This window comes from Pteronotus mesoamericanus, unplaced genomic scaffold, assembly GCF_021234165.1.
Source record: "Pteronotus mesoamericanus isolate MK-2021 breed Mesoamerican mustached bat unplaced genomic scaffold, CSHL_Meso_final contig_90, whole genome shotgun sequence".
NCBI classification, from domain to species: domain Eukaryota; kingdom Metazoa; phylum Chordata; class Mammalia; order Chiroptera; family Mormoopidae; genus Pteronotus; species Pteronotus mesoamericanus.
The window spans coordinates 8,730,702-8,757,316 of NW_026555277.1; the positions used below are offsets into that span (position 1 = coordinate 8,730,702).

The 26,615-nt window shown below is 50.9% G+C and overlaps 3 protein-coding genes across 5 annotated transcripts; 2 read left to right on the forward strand and 1 right to left on the reverse strand.

Moving 5' to 3' along the window:
- Positions 1–179: 179 nt before the first annotated feature.
- Positions 180–6,178, forward strand: RNF25 (ring finger protein 25). The gene is made up of 10 exons (XM_054586155.1): positions 180–237; positions 2,342–2,416; positions 2,664–2,766; positions 2,859–2,926; positions 3,020–3,089; positions 4,254–4,325; positions 4,421–4,558; positions 4,916–5,008; positions 5,295–5,429; positions 5,633–6,178. The coding sequence occupies exons 1-10, from the start codon at positions 197–199 to the stop codon at positions 6,176–6,178; spliced, it is 1,341 nt and encodes a 446-aa protein (XP_054442130.1). The 5' UTR covers positions 180–196.
- Positions 6,179–6,533: 355 nt separating this feature from the next.
- On the reverse strand, positions 6,534–10,456 carry LOC129080637 (mitochondrial chaperone BCS1). Of its 3 annotated transcripts, none has more exons than XM_054586156.1 (8): positions 10,388–10,456; positions 8,806–9,174; positions 8,566–8,705; positions 8,180–8,374; positions 7,847–7,910; positions 7,441–7,610; positions 7,119–7,236; positions 6,534–6,971 (listed from the first exon to the last, which is right to left on the reverse strand). In XM_054586156.1, the coding sequence occupies exons 2-8, from the start codon at positions 9,123–9,125 to the stop codon at positions 6,719–6,721; spliced, it is 1,260 nt and encodes a 419-aa protein (XP_054442131.1). In that variant the 5' UTR covers positions 9,126–9,174; positions 10,388–10,456; the 3' UTR covers positions 6,534–6,718. The 3 variants fall into 3 exon arrangements, with proteins under 3 accessions (XP_054442131.1, XP_054442132.1, XP_054442133.1); XM_054586157.1 differs by having other exon boundaries at positions 10,331–10,390; XM_054586158.1 differs by lacking the exon at positions 7,847–7,910 and having other exon boundaries at positions 7,441–7,605.
- Positions 10,457–10,566: 110 nt separating this feature from the next.
- On the forward strand, positions 10,567–25,943 carry ZNF142 (zinc finger protein 142). Its single transcript, XM_054585656.1, has 10 exons — positions 10,567–10,752; positions 10,979–11,124; positions 11,952–12,265; positions 14,401–15,000; positions 16,057–16,215; positions 17,145–17,969; positions 19,742–19,919; positions 20,664–23,574; positions 24,213–24,318; positions 25,219–25,943. Exons 3-10 carry the CDS (start codon positions 11,986–11,988, stop codon positions 25,686–25,688), a joined length of 5,529 nt encoding a protein of 1,842 aa, XP_054441631.1. The 5' UTR covers positions 10,567–10,752; positions 10,979–11,124; positions 11,952–11,985; the 3' UTR covers positions 25,689–25,943.
- The last annotated feature ends 672 nt before the right edge of the window (positions 25,944–26,615 follow it).

The following is a 26,615-nucleotide window of genomic DNA, read 5'->3' on the forward strand; positions in this document are numbered from 1 at the left end:
GGGGGAGACAGTCGACCGTCCTTAAGCACTGTTTAGGGAACTTCCGAACCGCCTGCTGGCTATCAGGACCCACTAAAGACCCGGAGTCTGCGGTTGCCTAGAAACGGCTGCTGGCCACACTGCCACAACCCCCTTAACTTTCCGCCTCCGAGTAATCCGAGGGTATTTCCGGTTCCGGCTGTGGGCCGGGGAAGATATGGCGACGTCTTCGTCGGCAGCTGCAGGGGAGGAGGACTGGTAACTTTGGGGCATGGGCTTTGGCTGACCGCCTGGATCCGGTCCGGGGGACTAGCGGCGGCCGCGGACGGTCCGTATGGCGGGAATGTGGGGCGGAGCGAGGGAAGAGGGATGGCAGAGACGCTGACATCTTTCTCTGAGACAGCTTCAAGACTGGGGAGCGGGTGGGTGGAGGGGCGCTAATCTAAGCCAGAAACGACCGGATCTGCGCTGACCAGGCCAGGTCGAGCCGCGCTTTATCTGGTTCGATTACCCCTCCTCTGGCCTCGTCCCATCCCATTGTCTGTTACTGAAGTGGGTTTGCTCAGGGTCCGGGGTATGCCTGCTCTTCAGATATCCCCACCTCCTTTTTAACCTCCCCAAACCGGTATCCTCCAGCGCCCGCCCCCCTTTCCCCCTTGGATCAGCCCATTTCTACTGAGGCTTCCCTTAACTCCCCTCCCTGACAAGACTGAGTACTGTTGTTTCAATAAAGCCTTACACTTCACAAAAAGCTCTTAGATCTTCTCTCAAGCAATACTAACAAGAGGCTAGAACCTGGAAGGACTCTGCGATTTGGAAAAAGGATAAATATGGGTTCACTCCACATTTTATTAGCTGTGTTGATGCTGACCAGGCCACCTACCTTCCATGAGTCAGTGTCCTCTGCTTTGGAAAAAGTGGGTGTGGCATCTACCTCATAGAATAGTTAAGAGGATCACAATGTATTTGTAACATACATCGACCTCCTTTTCATTAGTAACTGGGATGGAGGCATTTGAGGAGACCAGATGAAGCCTGACAGGTAAAATGATTTGCCAAAAGGTACATAGTTATGACTAGGAGCCCAGAGTGTCTGATTCCAAATCTTATATCCTTAATACTAAGAATCTACGACATCTTCCCACTTCCTTCCTTCCTTTTTTTTTTTCTTTCTTTTTTTTTTTTTTTTTTTTTGGGTCACCACCTTACCACCGTCCCCTCCTGTAGCTCACATCAAGGCCCAAGGCACACCTGAGCTGAGTGAAGTATTGAAGGACCTTTTGATGGAGGCTACACCTCAGTGTCTCATTGATTCATGAAGCCCAGCCAGTGGTGGCTTGTATTGAGACCATCTAGATTCATGGTTTTAAACCTGCTCAGGGGAACGTTGAGGTTCTGAGGAGACACTTCAGTCCATGAAGAGGGCAGCAGTGATTGCACAGCTAGCGTGTGGTATTTGGAGACAAAGTTTTGAGAACCACTAATAAATAGGTCATGTTAAGAGCAGCACTGTGCTTAGTGAAGAGGGAACAAAATGCATGTAAGAAAGCAAACCAAGCATGTGTCTTTCCATGTATTAACTGGGTAGGGCTGTGGATTTAAGCTGCTCACTTATCTTCAGTGTCATGACAACTGCTGTTTCTGTGAATAAAAATATATGTCCTCTGATTTACATCAAGACCACTGGATCCTGATCTGGACAGGTTTATGTAGATCAGCTATACAACAGGGTAATAAATACATTGAATATTAACTACATTTTTCTTTCCTTTTAAGGGAAAAGATTATCTACAAATAGGAAAGAGGACATAGACTAGCTATTAGGCCAAGATGCTATTTGGTACCTTACATTAACTTATCCCTTTCATCTTCACAGTAACCTCAGAAAGTAGATGGTTTTTTCTACCTATGTTAGGGTAACACGGGCTAACTACTCAGACCACATGGCTACTAAGTGATTGGTGCCTATTAATAACTCCAAGGCTCGTGGCTCTCCCACTACAACACAGCTTTTATACCACCTTGGTCCGTTCTGGTTGGTAGCTACTTTTATCAGTTGAAGGTGACGTACTGGTAGTGTACGTAGTGACTGGGATCCACATGAACAACAGTGTCAGGAAAGCCAAGAGTGGAATTGGTAACCTTGATGTTAATCAATGGACATCATTTCTGCATCAGAGAGATGGCCACTAAGGAATAATCAGTAGTGCAATGAAAGTCAAATAGGGAGTCGGGAAAGCAGGCTCTCATCTTGAGTTCTGCCTCTGTGAAGCCTTGAGATCTGGGCTAGTCATTTCACCTTCCTGGGGTTCTCTTTCCTCACCTGTTGGCAGAAATGATGTCTAAAACTCTGTCTCTCTAGGGTCCTTCCCTCTGAAATTGAGGTGTTAGAATCTATCTATCTGGATGAACTACATGTGGTTAAAGGAAATGGCAGGTACGTATTCAACTAGAGGTGGTCATAAATCCCTTAGGAATGAGAGGATTCCATGCAGGATCTGTAAGCCTTGATTCAGAGATGTTTCTCTAATGTAGATGAAGACTTCCTTTCATCTCCCCCGCCCCCTAAAAAAGCTAGCCCAATGCTTGCTGCTTCTGCCCACTTTACTGTCTCACCCCCATCCTCCCCAGCCCTCCAGCCCCTGCCCAGTCACACCCCAGGTTTCCACTTCATTCACCTGCAGGTCTTCACCATGGGAGGTCTACATCACCCTGCACCCTGCCACTGCAGAAGACCAGGACTCACAGTATGTCTGCTTCACTCTGGTGCTTCAGGTCCCAGCACAGGTGAGGCCCCTACCTTATGGCACCAAAGGGAGGAAGGGGACAGGTCCTGGGGTGGAGTGATTTAGCCGTAACTTGTGGTTTTCTCCTACTAGTATCCCAATGAGGTGCCACAGATCTCTATCCGTAACCCCCGAGGACTCTCAGATGAACAAATCCACAAGTAAGTGGGCTGGTCAGAGCAGGGAAAACTCAAGATACAGCTCAGTCTAGGGAGGAAAGGGGGCAGGCCTAATGTTTGCTTTTCCTCCTTCAGGATCGCACAGGCACTGAGCCAGGTGGCCAAGGCTGGGCTAGGTACTGCCATGCTCTATGAACTCATTGAGGTAAGAGGTGTTCTAGCCTGGGGAGGTGTCCTTCCATACAAGCTAGAGCAGCTTCCCTCAAGGGAAGCCATGGGCCTAGAATCGTGAATATATCCTACTTTCCTTGTTTAGGTTAAGGTCTAAATCCAGAAAGACAAGACTCTTCTGTTTTGGGAAATCTTCCTAAAACATAGACAGTTCTATAGCTCTCCCAGGTTGCCTATTCCAGCATCTCGTTCGAAAATTACTTTTCCTCTTTAACTTGAATTTTTCTTGCTTCAATTTGAGTGCATTTCTTGTACTTTTGTACTGGCAACTGAAAGTAGCAAGAAGTGGATCCCTTGGGGGTGTTTGCCATAAATGAACATGTGAAGGCTAGTCTGCCGTTAGAGCTGACTAGAAAAAGTCATGGTTCTGTACTGAGTTTCTAGCCTAGTGAAGGAAACAACCTAAATGAAGCAACACCTAGAACTATGAGTTAATAATACACAGATCGCTTTTGCAGTTTGAGGTTTAAAAACACACAATTGAGTAGAGTCTTGTTTTCCTCCACTTTGAGTTTTTTAGAGGAATGTTCAGAAAATAAAGGACAGTGGTCTGGCATCAGCAAAAGTGTGCGCAGGCCACTGCTGCTGCGCTCCTGAGCCCGGCCTCCACAGTGCAGTTTTGAACTTGGTGGAATTCCAGAGTATTAGCTATTGCAGTAACAGTGCAAATGCACATTTATTTGATAGCCCAACTTTATGCCTTTTGAATTCTGTTCCTTTGGGTTGTCTGTGCCTTGACGTACTTTCTGAAAGCCTACTGCAGAACCAACTCTCTGGGGCGGCGACATTCAAAGGGAGTTAGCCAAGAATGACCTCCCAGAGGATGTTTTAATTGAACACTTTTTTCTCCCGAACGTATAGTATGTTCATCCTTCAGAGCTATTAAAGGTGACTAAATGAGCGGGAAAACAAACTGGATTTTGAAGCCAGGCAGGTTTAGGGGGGTAGGAGTGGGGATTAGGGCAGGATTGATTCCAAGCAGAGGGAGCATCACCAAGGCAGAAATGCATGAACATGAGGTAACAGACTGGCTTGGTGGGAGACAGTCCAGCCAGTCACTCCTGGGGGTAGTAGACAGGTTTTGTTCACAGGTCTTCCTGCTGCTTCCCTGTTTGAACGGTGTCTTCTCTCCTCTCAGAAGGGGAAGGAAATTCTCACAGATAACAACATCCCTCATGGCCAGTGCGTCATCTGCCTCTATGGTTTCCAGGTGGGTCTCTCCTGGGCTTGGGGTCTGCTTGGGATGGACAGGGGAGGGCTCGTGGAGAGCCTTGACGCAGGGCCCTGCATCTGTGCTCCGTCTAGGAGAATGAGGCCTTTACCAAAACACCCTGTTACCACTACTTCCACTGCCACTGTCTTGCTCGGTACATCCAGCACATGGAGCAGGAGCTGCAGGCTCAAGGACAGGAACAGGAACGGCAGCATGCTGCAACCAAACAGGTCGGCCCGCCAGCCCCTGCTCACGTTTGACACCGCCACTTCACCACCTTTCCTGTCCTTCCACCCCCGGGGCTCCTAACCTCCTTACGGTCACAGACACCTTTGAGATGCATGAACACTCAGCTTCTGTCTAGAAAAAGAGCATCCCTGTGTACATGTTGTCACACTGGATGCAGCTTCAGAGGGTTCCAGACCTCTAGCTAGACAACCCTTCTCTGTCCGACCTCACTGCTGGACAGACGTGCCTGTGCCCTTCCGTCCCGGCCCTCGGCAGATTAGGCTGGCTGGCTGGGTTGGCCAGCTGGCCGTCACCCGGGGCCGTGAAGCAGTGGTATGATTTTTCTCCTCTCTTTTTAGAAAGCAGTCGGTGTGCAGTGTCCAGTTTGCAGAGAGCCCCTCATGTATGACCTTGCTGCACTGAAAGCAGCCCCTGAACCCCAACAGCCCATGGTAAGGGAACTCCCTTCTAATCTGAGCCAAGAACAATGGTATTCTCCAAGGAGGGAGGAATGGCATCTTGTTTGCCTCAAATGGGATGGGGAATTGGGCTCAACCTGAGGCCTCTGCAAAGCCACAGTCCCCACTGAGAGCCCACGGCTTCATTCAGGAGCCCAAGTCTAAGGGATAAAACCAAGAACCTTGTGCCAATCTCCTGAGGCAGTCCTGGAAAAGCAGGGACTTGGGTCTACCTTCAGTCTATTCTTTCCTCCCTGCCAATCTGCTCCCTTCCCTCCAGGAGCTGTACCAGCCCAATGCAGAGAGCTTGCGCCAGCAAGAGGAACTCAAGCGGCTCTACCAGAGGCAGCAGGAGAGGGGGGGCATCATTGACCTTGAGGCTGAGCGTAACCGGTACTTTATCAGCCTCCAGCAGGTGAGGAAAGGGTTTCCCGCTTTTTCCTTAATGACACCGACCTTCCTACCAACACCCCTTTGCCGTGGCCCAGGAGTGAGCTTTGTTCTACTCAGGGAGGTCATAGGCTGATGGTGGTCGGTTCATTGAGTGGGCAAGAGGCCTATAGTTCCCTTCTTTGAGCAGCTGAATCTCCTTCACTGCATCTGCTCACTTCTTTCTAGCCTCCTGCCCCTTTGGAACCCGAGTCAGCCGTAGATGCCTCCAGAGGATCCCAGCCACCCACTGCCCTTGCCACAGAACTGTCCTCTTCTTCAACTGCCCAACCCACCGAGTCGACTCCTCTGCCTGTGGCCTCCCAGTACACGTGTGAGAAGATTCCAAGGACTGGGCCAAATCAGCAAAGGTTGGGTGAGACCCAGAAAGCTATCCTAGATCGTCCCCGCGCCAATCGAGGCCCCTGGAGACAGCCTGAACGGAAGCACCTAAAGGGAGGGGAGTACACTGCCCCCAAAGGTACCAGTGACACCCAGGAAGTGCCACCTCCTGAGCAACCCCCTAAGGAGCCCATGGACCTAAAACCAGAACCACCCCATAACCAAGGGGTTGAAGGTCCCCTGCCCCGCCGGACTGGGGACTGTGCTCGCTGGGGGCGCCCCAAGAGTCGGACACCAGGTTCTTCCTACCCACGCCTGCGTCGGGGTCGGGGAGCCTACCCACCTGGTACTCGGAGGGAACCCTTGAGTCTGGAATCAGAGGATGGTTCCTAGCAGTACTGTGGGGGGAAGGGAAATGGGGGGTAGGAGGGGGGCAATAAAGAGATTTGGCCTTGTTTGGCTTTCTTTGCTCAGTAGCACCAAGCCTGGAGTGCAGCAGAGTAACCCCAACTTTGTCCTGAGGTCTGGTACCTCATGAGATAAGGATCTAGGTAAAGAGGGTCTGACATCTCAGCTAGTGTAGTGGGCTTCAGGGAAAATCAGTGGGTGCCCACATTTAAGGAGAACCTGCAGGAAGCGCCCTGCCCTGTAACCCACTGTGTATGTATACCCACATTATGTATACATGCATACATATTTTTTGGAATGCCTTTAGGTGGATGACTGTGCTTTCCTGTTTACTATAGGGTCTTCTCTTTGTCTTACACTGTGCCACTAATACTTGTATACGTGGATTCTTGAGGGTCCCCGTAGGCATCTGTGATTGCAGCTCAAGCCTTTTAATGAAGTACCAATACAGGGAAGTCAGACCAGAGTAGAATGACAGCTGTTTATTGATCCCCTAGAGGAGGAGAGCTGAGCACAGCCTAGCTGTCACCTCCTCAGGGACTCAGCATTGTGAATTGCGCCTGTAGGGTCATTTTTATACATCATGAAGTAGCCTTGTACCTGGGCAGGACTGATCTGAGTTGTTGCTTGAAGGACACATTCTGCAAAGGCCTCCGCCAAAGAAGGTGCTTGCCCTGGATAGAACCTCTGGAACATCTGGGCCAGCTGCCACTGTGAGCAGTAGCCCACATACTCCTTCAGGTCTACTCGTCCCGGGCGTATCAGGGCAGGGTCCAGTCTAAGTGGAGAAGGCAGCAGAGGAGAGTCACAGAAGTACCACTGGTACCCCCAAAATCATGGTCCCCGCTGAATTTCCTCCTCTTCCTCCTAAGATGTGGAGTTGGCGGAGTCTGGCCTCAGTCTTGAGTGCCTCACTCCTTCCTACCTGTCAACGTGGTTGGTAGTCATGAATACAACGCGGGCCTCAGTGGAAGCCACACCATCCAAGGCATTGAGCAATCCGCTGAAGGTGAGACGACCTAGACCTTGGTACTTTACTGGGTCTAGAAGAAGGCAGAGATAAAGCAGTGCAAGGGGTCGGCTGTAGCCCTACTTAAAATGAGTCCCTTCTGTTCACCGTATTCCCCTACTTACCTGTCCCTCTTCTAGGCTCTTGCTGCTAGCCCAGAAACCCTCCATTAGCCCTCTGGATTTCCACTCTCTTCTGTTGCTCATTTAGAAACACCCCTTCCCTCAACTCCGCTCACCCTGCACAGCCAGGTCTCTACTGAGAAAGGCAGCATCCACGTCTTCCAGGAGCACCAGGCTCTGCTGTGGGGCCACACTCAGCAGGTAGTTGAGCCGGTCATCAGAGAGGCTGGAGTCTGTGAGACTCAGCAGGCAAATGCTGTGCTCCAGCTCCCCAGCCAGGGCTGTGCTATGGAGGATGGGAGGGCAGGTGGTCGGCAACCTGGGAGTTCGTCCTTGGATGCAACTGCTTGTCCCTCACTGTACTTAGGTGCATCTCAGGCCTAACCCTTCCACCCCCTCCCCCCGCTAATGTTCTACATGTCTTATGTTTATCCTGGTCTCTGTTCTCCACATTTATTTTTCTTTCCAATCCCATCAACCCAGTTTTGTTTGAGGGTCAAGAGAACTGTTGACTCCACTCACATAAAACTGCTCTTTCCGCAACCTGGGGGCCCATAAAGCAGGTAGCCACGTCTGTAGGGAATGCCTGGGAATATAGCCAGGATGATTATCAAGATGAAGTCAATCACGCACTCTGCCCCACATGTCCACATTCCCAACCCTGCTCCCTTGGAGCCCCAGAGACCTTGCTATTGGAAGAAATCATCCCCAGAGGCAACTTTTCCTTCCTCTTCATGGCTGGGAAGTGGGCTAGAGCTGTATATCCACACCATCTGGCCATGGAAACTAGCCTGTTTCCTCCTGCTCTACCACCACATCAAAAACAGCCTGACCAAGACCCCAGCTGCTTCTCACCTCTGTCAGTGTACCACTTGGGGTTATCAATGAATTCCCGGATGTCTCTGATAATTCGCTCAGCCAGACCCTGTTCTAGAACCACTGAATCCAGTGGTCGCCGCCGGCGTGGATACCCAAAGGGGCGCCATTCAGAGCCCACAGCTGTGTACATCACCGTCTTCCCTTCCTCCTGCTGCAAGGCTAGCTCTCGAGCTAGACGGGGCAAGACGAGACAAAGCCAATATTCCCCTCTGCCATGCATGTAAGGCAGAGTTGTGCCAAAACGGCTAACCCCAGCCCCCTGCTCCCATGAGCTCAGATCCTCCAAGCTGCTCTCCCTCTGCTGTTAAATGCCCCCATCCCTGCAACGCCCCATAGAGCCTGCCTGCGTCATCATCCCACACCTTCCTCCAGGATGTTGAAGAAAACTTTGCGGTCAGTGCCCAGAGCTGTGAAGGTAACAGATTCCCAAGGAGTACCCGTCTGCAGGTCTATCATCTGCATTTCCCGGCTTCGTACCACTCGGATCCATTTCCCCTGATACCTGAATAAGAATGGTCAAAATGGGGTAAATGAATAGGTGAAACCCAGCTCCCCTCATTCTCCTTTTCTACTCTCAAAACCCTCCCTGTCCCCAACCTTACCAGATAAAGTGGTTTCCAGGACTGGGGACAAATTCAAACTTAGTGGAGATGCGGCCACTCTCATGCTGAAGGTATGAGGTCTCGACACTGAGGTGCTGAGTATGTGTACTGTGGCGGGTGAGCCAGCTAAGCAACCAGGCATAGCTCCTGTCTCGAGCAGGGACTTCCAGTGTGATCATGTAATGGCGCCGGAATGCCACTAGGCCCAGCTGGGCACCCTTCCGGGCCAGGGCTAGGACTGTGCCCACACCCACCAGGCCAAATCCAGCCCCAAAGTAGGGATTGTCCTTCAGGGCAAGAACAAAGTCTGAAAGGGGCATCTTGAAAGGGAAACACGGAACCTTACAGAGCCTGAGGCATTTTCAAATCCTGGGGATGGGGAGCAGTGGAAACAGGGGGAAAAACCACAAGATTAGTTTAGAAACTGGACTCCTTAATCCCTCATCTCCCCACCCCCTCCCTCCTGCAGAAGCTGGGAGCAGGAAAGACAGGTCCCCTACTGTGTGCTCCAATACCCTCCCTTTGTGGGGAGGCCATGGTGTTGGAATTCAGGGCCTAGATCTCCAAGCCTCTTGTCCCATTTTGCCATTCATTATCCTGTTCACATTTCGATTTCCTGCCACAGGACTATGTTCTCTCATTTCTGAGAACAATGTAACTGGCTTCACAACAGGATAACGGATGGACAGGATTTCTGTGGTACCTGGGACCACTAAAATAGAAAGGCCCCCTAGCCAGACTTAGCAGGGAATGAAGCCATTCTCTTTCATTGATCTCTCTGCAACCACCATGCCTTGTTACCACGAGTAATGACCTTCAAATATCCTCTCTGTTACATGCTCAATTCCTGATGTCCTGTTTAGCCCTTTAATACTTCCCGTTTGTCTCTTTAAAATTAATTTTAGTTCTTGAAATGGCATCTTAACGGGGGACCCCACTTCCTGCTTCACCAAACTGCTATTACAGAGGAGTCTAGGTCATTCTTCATAAAGATCAGCTTCAATCCTATTTCTCTCCCTACTCCAACACCTCTCAACAACCCCTGAGGTCTCAGCAGACCTCTGCTTGGTACTCAAAACCCCCCACCTACTTTTCAGGGCTTAGCTCCTAAAACTCCCTGTTGAACAAATATGCTAACCACCTCCTGGCTCAAGCAGTTCTCTCCACTCGAAAGCGCATTCTGATTTATTCTCTCCAACTGAAGTCCTGCCCATTTGCTACTTCCATGGAGGTTTTTCATAATTCTTCCATATACAAAAAAAAAAAAAAAAGTGACTGAGTCTAATTCTAGACTGTAACATCCGGAGGGGTACAAAGCCAACTGATTTCTCGTACGCCTCCCCTGCCCACTGCCACCTTGCTCTGAGCCTGGCACGCAGGGCGATACACTGACAGCAGTGACCTCCACTGAGGCTGAGTTGGATACAGAGTTCCAAAATACCTACGCGTGGAGGGCCACAGACAAAGCCCTTCCCGCCCCGGGCCCTAGTAGGACACCCAGGAGCCCCTCCGAACCCCTCCACACCCGAGCTCGCGCCTCCACCAACGTGGTTAGGAACAATCCGTCACTCCATCCCCTTACCGCCAAGACTCTCTGGCCCTCCCTCTCACTGGTCTCACCCCTCCGCACGCGAGGGAAGGGCCGCTCGGCTCCACCCCCGAGATCTTTCATCTACTTCCCGCCACGCCCACCAAAAAGGCCCTACCACTCTGCTCCACGACTCTCGATGGTACTCCTCCGGCTTCCTGACTGGGAGGAGCGGGGAACGCTAGAGAAAACCATAGAGTATTCCTCCCGCCACCAGGCGGCAGAGAGAGTGGCCTCCGTAGGCCCGCTGCCCTAGAGGCCGCTGGGCCGGAGGCGGTCGCACAAAGGGTGTCCCCGGAGGTGGCTCCAGTTTCTGGTCGACCATAGAGATGTGGCTCTCGCCGGCCCTGGGCCGGGAGGTGAGTTAGCGGCTGTGGGGCGGGAACTAGTCGGGAGTGCGGGCGGAGCGGGCTGGAGGCAAAAGTTTCTCGTGCCCTAGGATGAGGGTGGGCCTAGGAGGTGGGAACACCGGGACCCCGGCGCATCACACAGCCGCCCGGTGCCTCAGTCGCGTCACTGCTCTGGACCCCTCCCGCTTACCCGCTGCCTCTCAGGACCATAATCATGACGATTCTCCATCCCAAGCCTTGCAGGTTACAAATTGGTTTTCCCATTCTCTGGCTCTTGTGATTTCCGCTCCTGCCCAACGATGTGGATACTGTCATCGCTTCCACTTCACAGATAAGAAAGCTGAGACCCAGAGAAGCGAGGTTGCTGTCCAAGTCCACGGGGTGAGTCAGAGCCCACGGGCAGGTGGAAACCGGGTGCCTTAGTACCCAGGCCAGGTTTCATTCATTCCCCAGCTCTTTTCTCTGTCTTAATCTGTAAGGAAGCTCTCATAGTGGTAAGGGTATGTGAGCGGATTCTTAAAAGATAGTTAGGAATTGGTTAGCCAGACAAGAAAGATGGAGATAGGGAAAAGGCCCATCAAGCCCAGAGACAGAAGCAGATAGATACACGCATGTGTGAGAGTGTGGAAGCAAAATAGAATATGGTGAGCCTGGGAAATGGCAAATCATTGGTATGACTGATTCAGAGATCTGTTGAGGGGAGGGGTGGAAGAGTCTGGAGAGGTTAGCAGGGGCCAAACCATGAAGGAAGGGCCTTATACCCATGCTAAGGAAGAGTGAGATCATAAAATCTTAAAAGGGAAAGATACCTATGAAATCCCTTGGCCCCATCTAATTTTGTTGCAGATAAGAAAATAGCAGACCCAGATTGCTGAATGACTTGACCAAGGTCAGTTAGCTCCAAAAAGAATAATAATGGCCTGCAGCCTTTAATATATTGGCCAAAATTTGTTGGCTCTCTCCTAGTATTGGCCAAAAATATAATTCTTATATTTTTTAGTTCTCGAAATGGCATCTTTATGGGGGTCTCCCAATGTTCTGGACATTGTCATAAAAAAGAAAACGTCAAGGTTAACTAGTTGTGGCATGCTGCGGTGCAAGGAAGTGCCTAGGTGGGCAGGCACTTGGCTGTGTGCCCACACCAACTAGAAAGAAAGTGAGAGATCTAACCGTATTTTGTTTCGTTTTCCTTCTGGTTGGTTTATCAGCACTTCAAAGACCACAGCACACAAATTGGCGGTGATGACAGACCCCATGTTGGACTCACAGCCAGCCAGCAGCGCAGAGGAGATGGATGGACTCTGCCCTGAGCTATTACTGATCCCCCCACCTCTCTCTGACCCTGGAATCCTAGAGCCTGTCCAGAGCCCCTGTCCATCTGGGAACCCCACACCTTTGCCTGCTGACCCAGGCTGCCTGCTGGTAGAGGCCACGACAACTGAAGAAGACACAGGGAACATGGAGATCATTGTAGAAGCAGTAGCTGGAAACCTATCCCCAGGTGCTCCTGGAGAGACACCAGGTACAAACACACCTGCTAGCAGGCCAGTGGGACAAACAGCCCTGAGGCTTTGTCTGCTATTTTTGATCCTTATGTATGAGTACGATGAGAACACAAGGTAGCATCCTATTTTTATACTGAGAGATGTAATTTGATTTGCAGCCGGTAAATGTTGACTGAAGGCTGGCGAGGTGGTGCACAACCTTGTACCAAGCTCTTGGCAGTCTTTCTCTGCAAAGGCATCATGTCTGCTAGGCAGTAATCCAGAAGGGAAGACATTTCTGACACCTCCGCCCAGTCCTTACTGCAATAGTCCTTGGGGATTCTTTTCCCCGTATTGACCCTCCTACTTAGGAACTACAGCCAGGGATTAGGCAAAAGGCCCAGCCTCTCTCCACCACCCTGGGCTTGGCAGGGCTTCCCAGAGGCAATCTGGTATTTCCCTGCCCTAGTTCCTTGTGTATAACATTTAATTCATCCAAGGTATGTGGTTAAGAGTAAGAGTTGAGCCTTTACGCTTATGCTAAAAGGAGGATTCTCCCCTTATTCTTCCCACAGCTACAACTTTTTATTTTAAGTAACTTCCTGTTTTTTAACTGCCATCCTCTAACTATAGTTGTCACAACTTCCCTTGGTGGTGTACAAAGAATACTGGGAAAGATTAGTTAATTTGATCATGTAATACTTCTAAACTGTGTGGTGGAAGAAATAATAAATAAAAAACAAACCTGGGAAAAACATTTGCAGTGTATAAGAAAGAGTTAATGTCTTTAAACTTTCAAGAGCTCTACAAGAAAAAGAAACAGTGCTTTTTAAAAAGGGGAAAAGAAATCTACATGAAATTTACTGAAGAAATAAGAATAGTCAATAACCATAAAGAGGTTTCATCTTACTAACACACAAATAAATTCCAATTAAAAATAACAATGAGATGCCATTTTTTTCCTTGACTTTAGCAAAAGTCAAACATATTTTGTAATACCTAGTGTTGGTGAAGCTTTGGGAAAACAGACACTATTTTATAGCTTATGGAGAGTATAAATTAGCATAATCTTTTGAAGGTCAAATTATCTACATAATAAATTTTTAAATATATGACCCAGTAATCCACTTGTCTGTCCTGTAGAAAGACACACACTCACACGCACAAAAATACAGCGGTAAGGACGTGTAGGCTAACTTTATTTGTAATGTTTGGAAACAACCCAAGTGTCTATCAGTAAGGGCAAAATATCACTTTGATTAATCCATGCTCTGAAAATACTATGAACTAGACAAAAAATATATGGTAGATTTAAATGTACTCATAGATAAAAATATCCTTGCTATAGAGCAGAGGAAAAAGTAAGCAAATATCAGAAAAACAATCCAAAAAGGACTGAAAGGATACAGACCAAACTGTGAGAGTGGAATTTTTTAAAAAAATATACCTGTATCATTTGAATTGTTGCAGTAAATTTTTCTTTAAACAAAAATATAAAGAGAAGAAGGACCACCAGAATAAATGTGAGACAAACCTGGGTTTGAGTCATGACTCCACCACTAACAAACATAGTGGCATTAACCTCACAGAACCCCAGGTCCCTCTTACGGGGCAGTTGGAGGACCAAGAACGTGTTTGCTAAGCCTTTCTTTATCAAGGCCCTGCTCACTGCTTAAGAAATGGCAATGATTATTAGGAATGTGATTTGGCTTTTTTCAGAAAGGATGTTCTCTATCTTATGAATTACTGTGCCTATGATAGTCTCTTCACAGAATATGAAAGTAAATCCCTTTGTCATTTCTGTTGCAGATATTATCCCCAGATTGTCCTTTTTTTTTAAAGTTTCTAATTTTTTGTTCAGGCAAAATATATTTCCTTCTCTTAATGCTTTCTGGATTTGATTAACATTCATTATGTTCATTTAACAGATATTTATTAAGTACCTAATTTGTGCCAAGTGTTGTGCTAGATACAGGGAATCTGAACACTTGTATAAGAGATAGAGTGTCCCTGCCCTCACGGGGCTTACAGTCCAAGTGCAGAACCAGAGTCAAAGTCCACCTCCAGTCCATGAATATGAAAAGAGTCACCTATGTTTTCTGCTAGTAGCTAACTCCCATGAGTCTCATTCTATCTGATTCTGTGCCTTTCTCTGTTGGTCCTCTGCCTGCAGGTGTCCTGGTAAAGGTGGTGGAGGTGTACTTCTGTGAGCGCTGTGAGCAGAGCTTCGCAGAGCCCGCTCTGCTCGCCCTGCACCAGTGCGCTGAGACCCTTATACAGCCTGTGCAGGGCCTCTCTAGTCCCCCATGCTCTGTAGAGCTACCCCTCAGCAACCTCACTCTCTCTGGCCCTCTGCAGAGCCACAGCCCACCCGATAGCCCCCTGCCATGCCCTGTGTGTAGACAGGAGTTTGCCCAACCCCAGGCCCTGAAAAGCCACTTCAAGATTCACCGGGGCCCTCCCAACACCTTCTCCTGCCCAGAATCTGGCTGTGTGTTCTCTGCTGAAGATCGTAAGGGCCTGCAGCACCACCTGAGGCAGACCCACAGAGTGGCTCCCGTGCCCTGCTGTTTCCGGGGCTGCCCCCTGCTCTTCGGGAGCCAGCAGGGCATGGAGCTGCACCGACAGGCCCATTACCCTTTCCACTGCAACCATTGCAGCTTCATGGGCTCCAACGTCAAACTCTTCCGGCAGCATCAGCGCAGCCATGGGGCCGGGACACAGGGAGAACTGTCGGCCGTTCAGGGTCTTCCATCCCAGGAGCTGCTGCCAGGTATGGGGCCAGGGGCCCAGCGGTACGTCACCTGGAAAGGCAGTTGTATCTAGTGCCATGGATGTCTGCCTTAATACAGGAGAATCCAGAGCAGTGGCTCCAGAGGACAGAGCTACTAACATGGGAACACATCCAGGAAGCTTGGACCAGTCAGAATGTATGGGATACAGAGAAAGTCTTTGACTATGACATTGAGTGAAATTTGGCTTCAGCCGCATTGTGGCCTTGAAGTTACTTAACCACTCACTCTCTCCTGATCCATTTTAGAACTTTCTGAGGGCAAAAGCTAAAATTCCCATAGCCACGGGTAGAATGACTTCTGACTCCCTTTTAGAGTAAGTGGGATTGCATAGGAGGAGCCAGGGTTACTTTAAAAAGAAACCTTCAAGAAGGGTGGTGTTTCACTGATTCTTACTCCTCTTGGTCTCAAAAAAGGTCATGGGCTGGGTAGGGGAACAGGAGGAGATAGAAAAATCAGGGCAGGAGAGGCCAGGATTCTGATGAGAGAATTGGGCTTGCTAAGACTCACTTATGCTCTGCTCCCAAAGAGAAGACCCTTTTTTTCCCCTGGGAAGCAGTCATAGGTGTTTGCCTTACCAAGGCAGCTGCTTCTGTTGAGGAATAGAAGGGATAGATCTGAGGGGACGGGGTATGACCCTGAATCACTGAGTTGGGTTTCTCAGGAGAACAGTTCAGAGTTTGGGTTATGTTCACCTGCTCTGAGCTAGCGGTTGTTAGACTTGGGGACCTGAGCCAGGGACATGCAGTCCATCCATTCTCTCTCTCTCAGTCCCCTACCCCCAACTCCAGTAACTTCAAAGCTCTTACCTGAATGGGGTCTGAGGATGGTGTTACCTGAGGTGTGATTTACTTTAGGCTGGAGCATTACTGGTAGCTTCATTCCTGGTCTTCCTCTAAGAACCCCAGATTCCCTTATGCTAAATGGGGAGGGGGTGACTGTGTCAGCCAGCAAGAGGAGAAGTATAAGCAATCAGTGCTGGCATTGACCCCTGTAGACTTCACCAGTAGACCTCATCAAGTTGTATGTGTCTCCAGCTCCCAAACTGCCCCCAGGAGAGGGGCCGCCTTCAGAGGAAGCAGGTACACCCTTGCCTGGGCAGGAGTCAGCTGAAGAGGAGGAAGTGGAGGAGAGTGGCACTCTGAAGGACTCCCAGAAAGTCCTGGAGAAAAACCAGGGGACTCTGCAGTTGGAAGGTAATGATATGATTAGGCTTGAACTTCTCGGTGGTGGGAACGAGCGGAGAGCCTGGCATTGAGACTAGGGTTTGGTTTTTTGAGCTTTGTTCAGATCCTTTCATTCTTAACAGTCCACTTTGACATGTCTAGTGGGGACAAGGTAAATGGGCAGAAACTCTAGTAACACAGGGTGTAGGGGTAAATAGAGTGTGTTCTCTGAGGCTGTTTTTCCTCAGGCAGAAAGTGCTTTTGCAGGGAAGGAACAGGTTATAGCCATAGTATAGAGAAGCCAGAGGTTATTGATGATCAGCAGCCTGTCTCATCTGGCAGTGAGCCCCCTAAGGCTTTCTTTTTCTTTTTTCTTTTTTTCCTGAATCCTTGCGTCCCAGTTTCCAGCTCAGTAGCACAACATTTAAAACCCATCACACAGGGAGCATGTTTACTGTCAGGAATGTAGGAAAGATCAGATTATTTTTATTTTTATTACCAGCTCCCCATGACCTAGAACTCATGAGCTTGTGTTTGGAAGTTGGCCTACTTTTACCTTCTTCTCTGCTCATTCCCTATGGGGTTCTTTTCCTTCCAACCAACCCTGCTGATCCTTCCATTTGCCCCCATGAACATGGGCAGGAAGAATACAAAAGCTCCATCCAGATTGTTCTTTTGAACAACCCTATACAGAGGCTCAGGAATAGTGGGTAGCTAGGTAAAGTATTTCAAATAGGTCTGAGAAGTTCTTGTGATTTTGTTTCTCTACGTACTTGAATTTCTTGTTTCTTCTCTGAGACTACAGTATTTGAGATGCTATTGTTTGGTTTCCTAGAGAGAAAAGGGAAAGGCCACACACTGTTTGTGCCTGGGCAGATTGTGGTTCTCCCATTTTCTGGCCAGCCCCTGACTGATCGAAGAATCTTGCTTTCAACCATCTCCGCCTCTCCCTCTTACAGGGGATATGGCTCCTGGCACCGAGTCCCTCTTCAAAACCCACATGTGTCCAGAATGCAAGCGTTGCTTTAAGAAGCGGACCCACCTGGTAGAGCACCTACATCTCCACTTCCCAGACCCCAGCCTCCAGTGCCCCAACTGCCAGAAGTTCTTCACCAGTAAGAGCAAGCTCAAGACTCATCTGCTGCGGGAGCTGGGCGAGAAGGCGCACCGCTGCCCACTGTGCCACTACAGTGCCGTGGAGAGGAACGCGCTCAACCGCCACATGGCCAGCATGCATGAGGATATTTCCAACTTCTACTCGGACACCTACGCCTGTCCTGTCTGCCAGGAGGAGTTCCGCCTCAGCCAGGCCCTTAAGGAGCACCTCAAGAGCCACACAGCAGCCGCGGCAGCGGAGCCCTCGCCCCTTGGCTGCTTTCAGGAGGGCTGCAGCTACGCGGCACCCGACCGCAAGGCCTTCATGAAGCACCTGAAGGAGACGCACGGGGTGCGGGCTGTGGAGTGCCGCCATCACTCGTGTCCCATGCTCTTTGCCACGGCCGAGGCCATGGAGGCCCACCACAAGAGCCACTATGCCTTCCACTGCCCCCACTGCGACTTCGCCTGCTCCAACAAGCACCTGTTCCGCAAACACAAGAAGCAGGGCCACCCTGGCAGCGAGGAGCTGCGCTGCACCTTCTGTCCCTTCGCCACCTTCAACCCGGTGGCCTACCAGGATCATGTGGGCAAGATGCATGCTCACGAGAAGATCCACCAGTGCCCCGAGTGCAACTTTGCCACTGCCCACAAGAGAGTGCTCATCCGCCACATGCTGCTGCATACAGGTGAGGTGGCGTCCTTCCTTACAGAGATAAAGTAGTGGTGGTGATGGTGACGACGGCAGACGTACGCTTGAAGGGCTTTGCGTTCATTGTTTCATGTGACCTAGTATTCCTAGAGAAAAATCCGGTATTTGGAATGTGTTAACTCAGCTAGAGTGTTACTCAGCTAGCGAAGTGGTCAGGCTGGGATTTGAATCCAAGCAGTCTGATCCAGAGCCAGGGCTGTGAGCACTGTGTTGTTGTGTTTCATCCTTAACGCCCTGTCGAGTTGTGCCCTCCCCTCCACCCCCGCCAAGTCAGCACTGGGTGGGCCAACACCGAGCCTCTTAAAGAGAAGAGACCCAGATTAGGACAGATGCCTTCCTTTGCGATTCGAGTTTTGGGATGTGCTGTGAGAGATGGGGCAAGTGGGAACTGAGCCATCCACATGCCTTATAGCTTTGGCAGCCGTGACGCTGAAACACAAGTCTTTTTGCTGACCTGGAAGCTGCAGACTTTGAATTGGTTACCAGCATTACTGATACGTGGAGTGACAGCCAAGTCAGGCTTCCTGGTAGAGCATCAGCGCATTTGTGATCTCTGTGTAAGCATAGTGTATTGATAAGATACTTAAACATCTCATCAAAGACTCTGTGGTTTAAGAGGGCAGTTTTTAGGCAGCTCAGGTCAAAACCATTGTTGTGCCCATTGCTTTAGTCACAAAATCTCAGCTTGATGAGCCTTCTCTAAAACCTTCCATCTATATAGTGCTTTACAGTTTATAAAGTTCTTTCATATATATTATCTCACTTAATCTATACCAACACTTTTGTAAGGAAGGCAGGTAAAGATGAGAAACTGGAAATTTAAATGGCCTGTTTCAGAATCACATAGCTAGTAACAATGGAGCCAGAACACGGAGTTGGTGGCCCTTCACCGCAGGGAAAGGGCCTGAGTGAGTGGGCAGGAATAATAGGGAAAGGTCCTGAAGAAACATGGCCCCCAGCTTCTTAGGGCCAGGTGTTGACCAACTCCAGGGACAGCTTGCCCTCGAGTTCTCACTGAGCACCACTGAGAACTATGGAACATCGCATTTAGTCTTCCTATCAGCTATGTAAGGTCAGTATTTTAGTTGCCCTTTTTTCGGAGACAAGGAAACTGAGACTTAGAGGAGTTAAATGATCTGCCCAAGGCCATAGTAAGCTGAGATTTGAGCCACCACTTAATAGCTCTGATTTCTTTGCCTCAGTTTGTTCCTCTATAAAATGGGGGAACCACGGCACCTGCCTCATAGGGCTGTTATAAGGATTCGATGAGAGGAAGCATTTTTATAATGTGCTCAGAAAGGTACCTGGCACACAGTGAGCAAGCACTCTATATGTGTTGGCTATTAATATCTTTATTATTGTGTTGGACCTCAGAGTGAGGGTTCTTAACCACTATGTGTATTGCCTAGTTTGTTCTCCTTCCCTTCCACAAAACTGGAAGGAATTGGGCTAAGTGGAACAGTTGGCTGTTAGTGCCAACAAGCCGCATAACAAATCAGGAGCAGACTTTCAAGCTAGTTTTGAAAAGCTCAGTCTTCACTTCCCTCCCATCCTCTTTGGTGTCGGAGCAGGGGAGTATTGTCTGAGAGGCTGTGAAGCAGCATTGACTCTTAGGATCAGCATGTGACGCTTTTGCTCCTGGTGTGAGGACAGACTTGCTGGGGAACATGGTCTCTCTGCTTAATTGATCTGTGTGTAATCTGGCTTTTCTCTCTCCTCATCTGCACCCCCACCCCCACCCGTACAAAGGTGAGAAACCTCACAAGTGTGAGCTGTGCGACTTCACATGCCGAGATGTGAGCTACCTATCCAAGCACATGCTGACCCACTCCAACACCAAGGATTACATGTGCACTGAGTGTGGCTATGTCACCAAGTGGAAGCACTACCTCAGTGTGCACATGCGAAAACACTTAGGGGACCTCAGGTATGAGCGCATGCATGCCTCCATCCCCATCCCAAGAATGTTATGCTAAGCTAGCCTCCTCTTGAATTTAGCTGTGGCCCCGATGCTCTCCTGGGCCCGGGAGACTCCTCGTAACGTCACATTGCCCATAGCTGGCGTCTGTGCCTGTGGCCCTGTCTGCATGGGGAGAGATCTCTGGGCTCAGAGAAGGCCTGGACTCAGAGTTTAGGCCTAGACGCTAAGGTGTCACTTGAGTTCTCGGAGTCCAGCCTTGGAACTCTGGGACAACATTGTTGCCCCACTCCTGACCACTTCCAAATTCAGGCAGCTTGCCCTCTGCCCTCTGGGCACCGCTGTCTGGAGGGCTTCTCCTTAGTTTTCACGCTTCCATGGGAGAATGGGAACTAGGCACAGAAGCCTGCCCTGTGGAGCTACAGGCGTGTCAGCTTCTCAGAAATCCACAGAGGGTCGCTGACTTACACCTTCCCGCAGGGAGCGATATAGAGTAGGGGCTAGAACATAAGCCCTGAAACTAGACTGTCTCTGCCCTTCACTTTGTAACTTCAGACAAGTTTTTTAACTTCTATGCTTTACTTTCCTTACTTGTAAAAGGGGTATCTGTTTCATAGGGTGGTGGGAAAGAACCTGAATTAGATGGTGTAGGTGCAATGCTGAGCATAGAGCCTGACCCGTAGTAAGTAGTGACTATTTGTTGTTATGATTGATTTATAGTTGCCATTTTACTAACCCCTCCCTCCTCACCAGATACCAGTGCAATCAGTGTTCCTATCGCTGCCATCGGGCTGATCAGCTGAGTAGCCATAAGCTGAGACACCAGGGCAAGTCCCTGATGTGTGAGGTGTGTGCCTTTGCTTGCAAGCGGAAGTATGAGCTGCAGAAACACATGGCTTCCCAGCACCACCCCAGCAAGCCAGCCCCACTCTACCCCTGTCGCTACTGCAGCTACCAGAGCCGCCACAAGCAGGCCCTGCTGAGCCACGAGAACTGCAAGCACACCCGCCTCCGTGAGTTCCGCTGTGCCCTCTGTGACTACCGCACCTTCAGCAACACCGCCCTCTTCTTCCACAAGCGCAAGGCCCATGGCTATGTGCCCGGGGACCAGGTCTGGCAGCTCCGCTATGCCAGCCAGGAACTAGAGGAGGCCAGGCAATGCCCGACACCCCCACCAGACTCAGAGTCCTCAGATCAGCTGTCGGCCCAGCCTGCGGGACAGGACCATGACACTGAAGCCATGGTGGACCCCAGCTTGGACCAGGCTCTGCCAGAGGCCAGTGAGGACAGTGCTGGGAGACAGGACGGCAGTGAAGGTCCCCAGGGGGGTGACCTGGTTGGCAGCCCCAGCCCAGCGGAGGTAGATGAGGGCAGCTGCACACTGCACCTAGAGGCCCTGGGAGTAGAGCTGGAACCTGTGGCCGAGCCACCACTTGCGGAGATCACCGAACCTTCCCCTGTAGAGTTCAGGCCCCTGGATCCCTCAGGGCCCCTGAGACTGGAAGGGCCAGATGGAACTTTGACAGGGCTGTCTACCTTTGAAGGTGCCGGGACTTCTGGCTTGGGTGCCGAAGAGCCCATTCCGGAGAAGCCAATACCTGAGCCCCCTACCAACCTTCCTTCCTCAGAGGAACCCCCTGTCAGCTGGGCGGACACCTTCAAGGCAACTCCGCCCACTGAGACAGCACTCCTGCCCCAGTTACCTGAGTCAGAGTCATTACTCAAGGCTCTAAGGAGACAGGACAAAGAACAGGCCGAGGCGCTGGTCCTAGAGGGGCGGGTCCAGATGGTAGTGATACAGGGAGAGGGGCGGGCTTTCCGCTGCCCACACTGCCCTTTTATCACCCGCCGGGAGAAGGCCCTGAGTCTGCACTCCAGGACGGGGTGCCATGGCCGCCGAGAGCCCCTGCGGTGCCCCGAGTGTGGGGCTAGTTTCAAACAGCAGCGTGGCCTTAGCACCCACTTGCTGAAGAAGTGCCCTGTTTTGCTCAAAAAGAACAAGGGCTTGCCCAGGCCAGATTCACCCGTCCCTCTGCATCCTCTGTCCCCTGGTACCCAGGCCTCAGAGGCTGTAGAAGGCGAGAAGCCCCCACCTACACCATTAGAACTGGAGGTAGTGCTCTCAAAAGATACTCCTTCTGAGCTTTCCATGGAACCAGAAGAAAAAGAAGAACCCCTGACCACACTGTCTGGCTCCACAGTCCTTCCTGCAGGAGACTCCTCCCCAGAGACCCTTGAGAAGTTCCACTTTGAACAGGGCAAGTTTCACTGCAACTCATGCATGTTCCTTTGTTCTCGGCTCTCCTCCATTACCTCTCATGTGGCTGAAGGCTGCCGGGGGGCACGTAGTGGGGCAGGAAAGCGAGGTGCCTCCCAGACCCAGCCTGTCGCGTCCCCGCTGAGCAATGGGGACTCGGTTCCCCTAAACGGTGGGAATACAGAGTGCAGCCCTGGTGACGGGGACACAGCTGTGGTTCCAAAGCAGAAGGGGGCTCGCTTCTCCTGCCCCACGTGCCCCTTTAGCTGCCAGCAGGAGCGCGCTTTGAGGACCCACCAGACCCGGGGCTGCCCCCTTCAGCAGTCTGGAGAGCTGCGCTGTGGCCTCTGCTCATTCACTGCTCCTGCTGCCGCTGCCCTGAAGCTCCACCAGAAGCGGAAGCACTCCACTGTGGCTCCGGCCCGCGGCCCCCGGCCCCCTCTCCAGTGTGGGGACTGTGGCTTCATCTGTAAACAGAGCCGGTGCCTACAGCAGCACCAGCGGCTCAAGCACGAGGGCGTGAAGCCACATCAGTGCCCTTTCTGTGACTTTTCCACCACTAGACGGTACCGCTTGGAGGCTCACCAGTCCCGGCACACAGGTGTTGGCCGCATCCCCTGCAGTTCCTGTCCCCAGACGTTTGGTACTAACTCAAAACTGCGCTTGCACCAGTTGAGGGTACACGACAAAACGCCCACCCACTTCTGTCCACTCTGTGACTACAGTGGCTACCTTCGCCATGACATCACTCGCCACGTCAACAGCTGCCACCAGGGCACCCCAGCCTTTGCCTGTCCCCAGTGTGAGGCCCAGTTCAGCTCCGAGACAGCGCTCAAGCAGCATGCTCTGCGCCGGCACCCTGAGCCCACACCCAGAGCCCCGGGCTCTCCCGCGGAAGCCACCGAGGGCCCCCTGCACTGCTCCCGCTGTGGGTTCCTATGCCCCAGCCCTGCCAGCCTGCGAGGACACACCTGTAAACAGCACCCACGGCTCGAGTGCGGAGCCTGCCAGCAGGCCTTTCCCAGCCGGCCAGCCCTGGATGAGCACCGGAGGCAGCAGCACTTCAGCCACCGCTGCGAGCTGTGTGACTTCGCCGCGCGGGAGCGGGTGGGCCTGGTGAAGCACTACTTGGAACAACATGAGGAGACTTCTGCAGCAGCCTCGGAGGGCGATGCCGGCCAGCCCGCTCTGAGCTGCCCCTTTTGTGACTTTGTGTGCCGCCATCAGCTGGTGCTAGACCACCACGTGAAAGGGCACGGGGGCACCCGGCTCTACAAGTGCACCGACTGTGCGTACAGCACCAAGAACCGGCAGAAGATCACCTGGCACAGCCGCATTCATACCGGGGAAAAGCCCTACCGCTGTCACCTTTGTTCCTACGCCTGTGCTGACCCCTCTCGCCTCAAGGTAAGGCCAAGGACCATGGGGGCTGGGAGTACTGGCTGTGGAGGTAAACTGCCTGAGAGCACTAATCCTCACTCTCCCAAATACTAGCTTTGTGGCCTTTGTCAAGTTCCTTAATTTCTCTAAGCCTCAGTCAGATTCCTTATCTGTAAAATTGGGGTAATACCTCAGAGGGTTGTTGTAAAGATAAAGTTTCATAATTCATGCTAGTCTAGTGATAAGGGCATGTGACAGATTGGGAATACTCTAGATAATGATAACAGCTAACATTCATTGAGCACTTGTATGCTGGGCACTGTAGTTTTAATCCTTTCAAAAATAAGAGGTAGTTACTTTTACTGTTTCTCATTTTATAGATTATTAAGCTAAGAATTAAGGGTTAGGTAACCCAAACCCACAGGCGATAAAGTGGCAGAACTGAGACAGTCCGGGCAGACCAAGGGGTAGGCCCAGTGGGTTAGGCTGGCGTTAGAGCGGCCAGCCTGGGGGACCTAGCTGGTAACGGCAGTGTGGACGGGATGGGAGCAGGGAACAGGGTTATCTGCCAACAGTCTCTCAGCCTGCCTCCCCTATTTCCTCATCCTTTGAGTGGCCAGGGGTGCACATTTTCTGGGCATATTCTTTGTTCGTCCCTCCTCCAGTACCACATGCGGATCCATAAGGAAGAACGGAAGTATCTGTGCCCTGACTGTGGCTACAAGTGCAAGTGGGTCAACCAGCTCAAGTATCACATGACCAAGCACACAGGTGAGTCTGCGTGGTTTTTGACAGTCCCTGGCACACCCAGCCTCCCTGAGGTGGAATATGCCCTTACTCAGAGTCAGGAGCGTGGGCAGGCTGAATGGCCGGAATAGCTTCCTAACCTGCTGAAGACCTCGTAGAATCAGAAGGGAGGTGAGCAGAGAGCCTGAGCATGTGTGCTCTTCAAAGGCTCCCCGGGTGATTGTGGTGCGGCAGCATGTCACCCACCTCCCATTGAGCGCCCCCCAACTGAGTGACGGATGGCATGTCTCCCTGGTTCCTACAGACCTGGCGGGACTCTGATGAGTAGAGAGGAGAAAGTGGGAGGGTTCACTTATTTTTAACTTACCCTTTGTTTCTCCTGGTTATGGAGTCCGTGAACTACAGGTTCTCAGAAAGGTGTTAGTGATGATGGGCCTGCGATGACTGCATATGAGCTCCTCATGTAGAGGAACTGAGCAGATGCATTTCAAGGCCGTCTGTGGCTATGAACGCCACTCCTCGCCTCTACCCCCTTCCCTCTTAAGCATTTTTCTTTGACTTCTTGAATTGAGCAAGGAGTTGTATTTATTGCATCCCCAACTTCCATGAGTACACCATGATCAAAAGGAGGTTGAAATTTCCTGTTTGGAAATCCTCTCATATTTTGAGTACGCATTGCTATCAGGTGGCTGTTTGGCGGTTCAGTTAGTTATCAGCCCTTATTGAGTACCTATTGTATACAAGGGGCTATGTTGGGAGAAGGGCACAGAAATGTCAGACAAGACTGGAGTATTCCAAAGATAATGCTATTAGCTTGTTGCTTGTGTTCTTTATGTCCCAGGATCAGTGACTCTTAGAGTCTCCTGGACCCTGTGCCGCCCCCTCCAATGGTGATTTGTTCCCTGTCATTGCCATGTCTTACAGGACTGAAGCCATACCAGTGTCCCGAGTGTGAGTACTGTACCAACCGGGCTGACGCACTGCGTGTGCACCAGGAGACAAGGCACCGGGAAGCACGGGCCTTCATGTGTGAGCAGTGCGGCAAGGCCTTCAAGACACGCTTCCTGCTGCGCACCCACCTCCGCAAGCACAGCGAAGCGAAGCCCTACGTGTGCAATGTGTGCCACCGTGCTTTCCGCTGGGCTGCTGGCCTGCGCCATCATGCCCTCACCCACACCGACCGCCACCCCTTCTTCTGCCGCCTATGCAGCTACAAGGCCAAGCAGAAGTTCCAGGTGGTCAAACACGTGCGCAGGCACCACCCTGACCAGGCTGACCCAAACCAAGGCGTGGGCAAAGACCCCACCACCCCCACGGTACACCTGCATGATGTGCAGTTGGAGGATCCCAGCCCTCTTGCTCCTTCTGCTCCCCCAACTGGACCAGAGGGCTGAGAGCCCCCCCCCACCTCCCAGACAAGAAGAGGGTATGGTCCGAGATGTCCAGAGCTAGCCCGAGAAGCTCAGAGCGTAAGGAAGGGCTGGCTTTGGGGTGTCAGGGTGGCTGGAACCCTCCTGGGATACTGGCTGTAGGACTTTAATGTTGACAGCTACATAAAAGAGAGACATGGACCATAAATTGATTTTAGGTGGAGGCTCACTGTCCCTGACTATAAGATTTGGGTTTTACCAATTCCATTTTCTCATTCCTTCTTACTATGTCAAGTCCTATTTTCATTCAGCATCCTCAAAACAATTGTACCTAACCATGTGTGTTGTTGTGCCTAATGCTCTATAAAGCATGTTAAACAATGATTATTACTAGCTTGCAGACTCATCCATGTCCCTATTTTAACACTTCCAGGCTGTCATCTTGATCTGCCCTGCCCTTTCTTAGACCTCTGCCTCTTTTTTTCCTTCCCCCTTCACTGAGAGAGTGATTCTCAAACAGACCCAGGTCCACCTTCTCTCTGTTCTGGAGGCTGTCTCGGCCCTTGTTCTCCCTATTTCCAAGCCACTTTGTCTGCCTGTAGAGGGAGGACTGCCATCTACTAGGCTTCCTCGTGGAAGCAGCTTTAATTCAACAGCAGTCCGCAGACTGGGTCAGCAGCTGCATTAGAGTGAAAGCAGAAAGATAGTATGAAAGGCAAATGATTGCAGGGGTGGAGGTAAATCTCTAATCCAGAATTCTGAGTGCCTCACAGTGACTAGCATCTGAACTGGGACACACTGGGAAAATTAAAGAGTACTATTAATAATTATGCTGGGACAGCAGATGTAAACCAGGACTGTTCCAGGCAAACTCTTCAGGAGAGCTAGGATTGCATAACCCTTTATCTGCTCCTTTTGCTCTGACCCCTAGAAACCAGTCTTCTGTACTGT

Coding starts and splice junctions, on each gene's coding strand:
- RNF25 (XM_054586155.1), top strand. CDS start 197: ATGGCGACGTCTTCGTCGGCAGCTGCAGGGGAGGAGGACTG. Junction 2,417..2,663: donor GTGGTTAAAGGAAATGGCAG/GTACGTATTCAA, acceptor ATTCACCTGCAG/GTCTTCACCATGGGAGGTCT. Junction 5,009..5,294: donor CTGAACCCCAACAGCCCATG/GTAAGGGAACTC, acceptor CCTTCCCTCCAG/GAGCTGTACCAGCCCAATGC.
- LOC129080637 (XM_054586156.1), bottom strand. CDS start 9,125: ATGCCCCTTTCAGACTTTGTTCTTGCCCTGAAGGACAATCCCTACTTT. Junction 8,706..8,805: donor CCTGGAAACCACTTTATCTG/GTAAGGTTGGGG, acceptor ATTCTTATTCAG/GTATCAGGGGAAATGGATCC. Junction 7,911..8,179: donor CAAGTGGTACACTGACAGAG/GTGAGAAGCAGC, acceptor CTATATTCCCAG/GCATTCCCTACAGACGTGGC.
- ZNF142 (XM_054585656.1), top strand. CDS start 11,986: ATGACAGACCCCATGTTGGACTCACAGCCAGCCAGCAGCGCAGAGGAG. Junction 12,266..14,400: donor TGCTCCTGGAGAGACACCAG/GTACAAACACAC, acceptor CTCTGCCTGCAG/GTGTCCTGGTAAAGGTGGTG. Junction 19,920..20,663: donor AAACACTTAGGGGACCTCAG/GTATGAGCGCAT, acceptor CCTCCTCACCAG/ATACCAGTGCAATCAGTGTT.